General features: G+C 43.5%; 1 protein-coding gene across 1 annotated transcript; it reads right to left on the minus strand.

Moving 5' to 3' along the window:
- Nucleotides 1–5235: 5235 nt before the first annotated feature.
- LOC137533543 (olfactory receptor 6C4-like) lies at nt 5236–7623 on the minus strand. Its single transcript, XM_068254914.1, has 2 exons — nt 7504–7623; nt 5236–6198 (listed from the first exon to the last, which is right to left on the minus strand). Exons 1-2 carry the CDS (start codon nt 7621–7623, stop codon nt 5236–5238), a joined length of 1083 nt encoding a protein of 360 aa, XP_068111015.1.
- Between the last annotated feature and the right edge of the window lie 448 nt (nt 7624–8071).

An 8071-nucleotide genomic window follows, 5' to 3' on the forward strand; every position in this document is an offset into this window, starting at 1 on the left:
CGCCCTGGAAGTGCTGTCCTGCCCCCCTTCCAGCGTGCTGTCTGAGCGCTGCTTCAGTGCAGCTGGTGGCGTGGTCACCGAGAAATGCTCACGTCTGTCTCACAAGTCTGTGGACAGACTGACGTTTCTCAAGATGAACCAGGCGTGGGTGGAAGGCGAGTTCCTGGCCCCTGTTGTCGACGAGAGGGGGACATGAACTGGCTGCCGGAAGAACCATCGTTAATGTGCCTTACCACCCTTTACCATCTCCTGGCTCCTGCTCACTAAGCCAGCCTGGTTCACTTTGACTATTACGTCGCCTGCAGCCACACATTTTACATCTACAGTGGGCTGCTGTGTACTGCCCTTCTGCTGTCTGTCTGTCTGTGTTTCCCACTGCCAGGGTACACAGATTTACCTTTTGCTGCCGCTCTGCCACCAGCTATTACGTCAAACAATAGCTATATCTGTGTAATTTGCTGTAAAAAAAAAAAAAAAGTAAACCATTAAAAAAAAAAAAGTAAACCATAAAAAAAAAAAACATTAAAAAAAAAAAGTTTAATTTTTCTGAGGTGCCCGGGTTGAAAACTGTGTTGTCCCAGTTGTGTATTGGACAAGATGTGGGCTGCACGACCGCTGTCTGGGACCTCCTGTTGTGTTTATTTACAGCCCTGGTATCAACGCTAGGTACCAGGGCTATTATGTCACGCTGCCTACCTACTTGCTGCCACACTCACACTACTCCTCCATTCCTCCTGCTGCTGCTGCTGCCTGTCTGTGTTTCCCACTGCCAAGGGTACACAGATTTTGCCTTCTGCTGCCACTCTGCCACCAGCTATTACGTCCAACCTGTTGTGTTTATTTACAGCCCTGGTATCAACGCTAGGTACCAGGGCTATTATGTCACGCTGCCTACCTACCTGACTGCCTGCTGCCACACACTCATCCTCCTCCTCCTGCTGCTGAATTTACCTCCTGCTGTCTGTGTGTTTCCACTGCCAGGGAGCACATACAATGGCGCTTCCAACATGCGTGCGCCACCAGCTATTTTTTACGCTCAAAAATAGCTGCATTTCTTTAAAAAAACTAAAAAAATATATATTCTTTTTATTAATACTTTGTGATATTATTTTTAGAGGTGTCCGGGTTGAAAACTGTGTTGTCCCAGTTGTGTATTGGACATGATGTGGGCTTCACGACCACTGTCTGGAACCTCATGCTGTGTATTTACGGCCTGGTACCACCGCTAGGTACCACACAGCCTATTATGTCTCGCTGCCTGCCTCATTGACTGCCTGCTGCCACACAATCATCCTCCTCCTCCTGCTGCTGCTGCTGAATTTACCTCATGCTGTCTGTGTGTTTCCACTGCCAGGGAGCACATACAATGGCGCTTCCAACATGCGTGCGCCACCAGCTATTTATTACGCTCAAAAATAGCTGCATTTCTTTAAAAAAATATATAAAAGAGAAATAAGTGAAGAAGAAGAAGACGATATAGAAGAAGAAGAAGATATAGAAAAAGAAGAAGACGAAATAGAAAAATAATAATAAGAAGAGGATATAGAAAAAGAAGATATAGAAAAAGAAGATATAGAAGAAGAAGATGAAGAAGAAGAAGATGAAGAAGATGATGAAGAGGATGAAGAAGAAGAAGATGAAGAAGAAGAAGAAGATGAAGAAGAAGATGAAGAAGAAGATGAAGAAGATGAAGAAGAAGAAGAAGAAGAAGAAGATATAGATGAAGAAGAAGATATAGAAGAAGAAGATATAGAAGAAGAAGAAGAAAATGAAGAAGAAGAAGATATAGAAGAAGAAGAAGATATAGAAGAAGAAGAAGAAGAAGAAGAAGATATAGAAGATAAAGAAGAAGAAGAAGAAGAAGTATATACACTACTGAACAGAATTTTGGACACAACTTCTCTTCTCTTTCCACCTTTTTTTTTTTTTTTAAAGGAACATCCCCACATAATCACTTGCTGTTGTTACTTGGGAAAAAAGATGTTTCTTGCATCATTCACCCTCAAAACAAGTGTTGGAAGCTATTTAAGGCCAATTCGAATAGTCAGCTCGAATAATGAGCTCGAATACCGACTCGAATAGTGAGCTCGAAATCCGAGGTCGAATCGAATAGTAAAAAATATTCGACTCGAATATTCGACCGAATTCGAATAATTTACTATTCGAATTCGACCAAACTTGAATAATAAAAAGGGGTATCCGAGCATCACTATTTATTACTATGTATATATTGTATACAGCCTATTTGATTCTACTGATATCTCTTAGGCCGGGTTCACATTAGTTTTTTTGCGGACCTAAAGCGGAATGTATACTGTATGGAACGCATGCAAACGGATCCAATGTTAATCTATTGAACCGTTAACATGCGATCCGTTGCATATGTTCGGCTCCACGGACCGAAAAAATGCTGTAGGCCCTAATTTTCCAGACCGATCTGCCTAACGGAACCGGAAACAAAATACTGGGCATTGGGGGCAATGGGGAACGGAATGTTTCTTCACACTAGTAAGGATACAGACTGTTCAGAGGGCATCCACAGGGCTTAAGGGGATGTGGGAATGCGTAACTGAGCGGCGGGAGGGTGCAGCAGGCGGGCGGGAGGGTGAGCGAGGGTGAACTGGGCCTTGAATACATACCTTAAGGTCTGTTGAAGCCGGCAGTAGAGGCTTCTTCCACCTCATGTGACTACAAGACACGTCACGTGACTAGTCACATGACGCGCTGTGTAGTCACAGTGGAAGAAGAGGAAGCCTCTACCGCTGGCTTCAATAGATCTTAAGGTATGTATTTAAGGGCAAATGGAGTGAAAACCGATTCGATTGATCGGTGATCAGATATGTTTTCACGATCAGTTTGCCAGTGTGCACATAGCCATCCGGATCCGGTGAAGCGGAGACCGGAGCTACTTACCGGATCCGTTTGGCTGAAAACACTAATGTGAACGGGGCCAAATTCACATATGACTGATTATGTCTTACTTTCTTTTATATTTTCGGTATCTTTTTTGAACATGATAATGCTACAAGTAAAGTACAAGTAACACAACACAACACACATTTGTTCAAACATTTTATTGTATACTAATAAAGGTTATATTTCAATTATCTCACGATTCAGTAAAGGGACAGTCCGCAAGATTGTATTGTGAGTATCATACTAGCAATGATTTGCTCTCTATTTCAAAAGTTTTGAGTTGTCCTGATAGCTACCAGCCTCTGCGGCCGTTTGTTTTAACATAGTCTGATAAGGGTAGGAGGAAAAAATGGCGCCGGTGGCTAGTGGACGAAAAGGGCGACGCCAAAGACTCTGATGCAATTATCGTTCAAGTGACGAAAAAAGGGTGCCCGATAAATATCATTAACAACATTAGAACATTAAAGTTTTTGAAGTATGTCATCGTTTTAGAAGCTTGCAACGTTCTATTTTTTGTCATATTATTTTGTTTGTATGTACAGACTTTACGTTATCAAAGATATTAGGGTTAGGGGGGTTGTTAGGGTTAGGCACCACCGGGGGGTCGTTAGGGTTAGGCACCACCAGGGGAGTGGTTAGTTTTAGGCACCACCAGGGGAGGGTTCAGCGTGAGAGTAGGGCTGGGTTAAGCTGTATTGTTAAGTTATGATTTTTAACGTTAATATATTTTCGTTATCAACTCCTGTATTTTTTTTAACCACTTGCCGACCGCACGCTTATACCGTGCGTTGGCAAAGTGGCAGCTGCAGGACCAGCGACGCAGTACTGCGTCGCCAGCTGCAGGCTGATTAATCAGGAAGCAGCCGCTCGCGCGAGCGGCTGCTTCCTGTCAATTCACGGCGGGGGGCTCCGTGAATAGCCTGCGGGCCGCCGATGGCGGCTCGCAGGCTAAATGTAAACACAAGCGGAAATAATCTGCTTTGTTTACATTGTGTAAGGCAGATCGGCGATCCCCGGCCAATCAGCGGCCGGGGATCGCCTCCATGTGACAGGGGACGTCCTGTCACTGGCTGCACAGGACAGATAGCGTCCTGTGCAGCCCGGATCACCGGGAGGGAGAGGTAGGAGAGGGAGGGGGGTGAATGTCGCCGCGGAGGGGGGCTTTGAGGTGCCCCCCCCCCGCAACTAGCCTGCACGCAGGAGCGATCAGACCCCCCCTGCACATCATCCCCATAGGGGGGAAAAAGGGGGGCGATCTGATCGCTCTGCGTGTACCCTGATCTGTGCTGGGGGCTGCAGAGCCCACCCAGCACAGATCACAACAAACAGCGCTGGTCCTTAAGGGGGGGTAAAGGGTGGGTCCTCAAGTGGTTAAACAATGTTTATCATTATTGAGATTTCGTTAATCACCGGCGCCATTTTGTTATCCAGCCGGGCCCTATTTTCCTGTTGCCTTTTTTCATGCACGCCTGATAAGTATTTTTTATGAGCATTATGATATTGCAGCTGTTTTTATGGATTGGTACCGTTGCCTTGCTTCTACCTATCTACATATGTCACGTTGAGCTTGATTCATCAAGCTGCGCTGCTAAAGCAGTGCAGCTTAATGTGCTTTAGTGCGTGCTATGTACGCCTTACACAGCAGCGCTCACTGCCATGTAAGGAGCATACCTTCCTTAGTTACGCACAGTGCTTCCATAGCGGGTGGTCCTTCCATTCACTGTGGTTGGTCCTGGTCCTTTGAAGTATTGCTACTGCTATACTTCAGTCGCGGCCGCTACTGTGTTAATTTACATAACAATGTAAATCAACACAGTAGAGGCCGCGAGTAAAGTATCACTCACCCTGGGGGAGCCAGCTTGCAGCCGCCAATCAGCGTTAGGCGTCTTAATGTGGTTACAGTCCTTAGTTAGAGGCGTTTCAGAAGAAGTGAATCTATCCCCAAGTGTGTGCGGGGAGGCAGCCACAGGAGAGAGGGTTATATATAGCTCTACTGTTCCCACTGTGCTGCATGCTTCACTCCATCTTCTGGACATTTCTTGTTCTAGGAGGGATTAGTACAGCCCATACACATTTCCCACATCATGGGATATATTCACAAAACCCCATTTACCAAACATGTGCCGGACGTGCACTTTCATTTTACTGTGTTTTACGCAAATTAAATAACTTGTTATGTAATTTGCATAACTCACTTGACATCAGCAAATGCTACAGTACAGTGGCCGTTACAGAAGCAACTTAGGTGTTGCAAATATAGTGTGAGTTGGGTTAATGAGGTTTAGTGAATATACGCCCATGTAACCTGTTGCTTCAGGTTCACTTTGATGATTTATATTTCTTTAGTTCCCTCCATATTGGTGATTTTTTTATAGCGGAATGTACATCTTGATTCCTCAAAGTATATATGAAAGGATTTAAAAGTGGAGTGAGAACGGTGTATATGAGAGCAAGAAATTTATCATTCTGGCTGCCAGTGGGTCTGATGTACACAATAAGAGCTGCACCTAAGGACAGGCTAGACACTATAAGATGAGAAGAACAGGTGGAGAAGACTTTCCGCTTGCTCTCTGCACCTTTAATTTTTGCGATGATCACCAAAATTTGGATATAGAATATTATGATAAAGATAACTGGGACAATTGCAGACAGGATAGCTGCGAGTATTGTTGCTAATTTGCTCATGAAAGGATCAGAACAAGCCAAGTTCTGAAGCGGAGCCAAATCACAAAGAAAATGGTTGATCTGATTCGGACCACAGAATTCCATCTGAGCCGTGTAACCAGAAGTCATTGTAGAAATTGCAAACCCACCAATCCACGGAGCCACAGCTAACACTCTACAGAGCTCCTTCCTCATAATTGCTGAATAGTGCAAAGGTTTGCTAATAGCTAAATGCCTATCAAAGGTCATAACCAATAATAAATAGCATTCTGTCATCCCTGAGCCATTGAAAATAAACAGTTGTGTGAAACATCCCAGTACAGATATCTTCTTATTTTCTGAAATTAAATTATGTAAAAGATTAGGTGCTGTGACAGTCACAAACAGGATTTCAAGAACAGCAAATGTGCTGATGAAAAAATACATCGGAGTTTGAAGCAAGGGTTCCATTTTCACTAACAAGATGATGGCAATATTTCCTGTAGTGCAAATCATGTAGGCTAGTAAAATAATCACAAACAATAATATCTGCAATTGCTTTAAATTTGAAAAGGCGACTAAAATAAATTCCTGGACTTTGGTCTGGTTAACATTTCCTTTTATGTACAACTTGAATACCTGTAAATGAAATACACAGAACTGTCATTAAAGGTTAAAAACAGAAATCTATTTTACATTAACACACTCCAGTGTTTTGACATTGACATCTCCTAGCTACATTTTATCTTTCTATTTCTAGCGTTCTTGGATTTAATGCAAAGCTTCAAATATCCAGAGGCGATGGGGAATTTTGGGCACCGCCATAGGTATTCATGTTAAATGTCGCTAATATCGGTTACAGGTGGAAATTTGTGTTCTGGAGGAGCCTGAAAAAATAGCAGCTACAGTGGCAATAAGCGGCTGCAGCAGTAATTAAATATAATGGCTACAGCAGAAAGCAAAAACTACAGCTACAGCAGAAAGTAAGAACAGTGTAAATGAAAAACAACAGCTAAAGAGGGAACTTAAAAAACAACAGATACACTGGGAATTAAAAAATAGCGGCTACAGCAAAATGTAAAAACAGCAGCTGCAGCGGAAAGTAAAATCAGTGAAAATTAAAAATAACAGAAATTAAAAATAGCTGCTATAGTTAAAAATGTAGGACCTCAAAGGCACCCAAAAAGTATATCGGCTAGCTGGGAGCAGTAGTGCACTGGAGTTTGGCTACATTGTGGCTGAACTCCAGGCGCTTTAATTACTAATCTCAGCCTGGCTTGTCTTTAGTGTTAGGAGTAGGTAGGAAGTGGTTAGTGTTAGGTGTAGGTAGGGGTATGTTAGTGTTAGGAGTAGGTAGGAAGTGGTTAGTGTTAGGTGTAGGTAGGGGTATGTTAGTGTTAGGAGTAAGTGGGGGGTGGTTAGTGCTAGGTATAGATAGGGGAGAGTTAGTGTGATATATACAGTGGTTTGCAAAAGTATTCAGCCCCCTTGAAGTTTTCCACATTTTGTCACATTACTGCCACAAACATGAATCAATTTTATTGGAATTCCACGTGAAAGACCAATACAAAGTGGTGTACATGTAAGAAGTGGAGCGAAAATCATACATGATTCCAAACATTTTTTACAAGTAAATAACTGCAAAGTGGGGTGTGCGTAATTATTCAGCCCCCTGAGTGAATACTTTGTAGAACCACCTTTTGCTGCAATTACAGCTGTTAGTCTTTTAGGGTATGTCTCTACCAGCTTTGCACATCTAGTGACTGAAATCCTTGCCCATTCTTTTTTGCAAAACAGCTCCAGCTCAGTCAGATTAGATGGACAGCGTTTGTGAACAGCAGTTTTCAGATCTTGCCACAGATTCTCGATTGGATTTAGATCTAGACTTTGACTGGGCCATTCTAACACATGGATATGTTTTGTTTTAAACCATTCCATTGTTGCCCTGGTTTTATGTTTAGGGTCGTTGTCCTGCTGGAAGGTGAACCTCCGCCCTAGTCTCATGTCTTTTGCAGAGTTCATGAGGTTTTCTTCCAAGATTGCCCTGTATTTGGCTCCAGCCATCTTCCCATCAACTCTGACTAGCTTCCCTGCCCCTGCTGAAGAGAAGCATCCCCAGAGCATGATACTGCCACCACCATATTTGACAGTGGGGATGTTGTGTTCAGAGTGATGTGCAGTGTTAGTTTTCCACCACACATAGTGTTTTGCATTTTGGCCAAAAAGTTCCATTTTGGTCTCATCTGACCATAGCACCTTCTTCCACATGTTTGCTGTGTCCCCCACATGGCTTGTGGCAAACTGCAAACAGGACTTCTTATGATTTTCTGTTAACAATGGCTTTCTTCTTGCCACTCTTCCATAAAGGCCAACTTTGTGCAGTGCACGACTAATAGGTGTCCTATGGACAGATCCCCCCCCTGAGCTGTAGATCTCTGCAGTTTGTCCAGAGTCACCATGGGCCTCTTGACTGCATTTCTGATCAGCGCTCTCCTTGTTCGGCCTGCGAGTT

This window comes from Hyperolius riggenbachi, chromosome 9 (assembly GCF_040937935.1).
Source record: "Hyperolius riggenbachi isolate aHypRig1 chromosome 9, aHypRig1.pri, whole genome shotgun sequence".
Classification (NCBI taxonomy): Eukaryota; Metazoa; Chordata; class Amphibia; order Anura; family Hyperoliidae; genus Hyperolius; species Hyperolius riggenbachi.

Coding starts and splice junctions, on each gene's coding strand:
- LOC137533543 (XM_068254914.1), bottom strand. CDS start 7,623: ATGGCTGGAGCCAAATACAGGGCAATCTTGGAAGAAAACCTCATGAAC. Junction 6,199..7,503: donor ACCCTAAACATAAAACCAGG/GCAACAATGGAA, acceptor TTTCATTTACAG/GTATTCAAGTTGTACATAAA.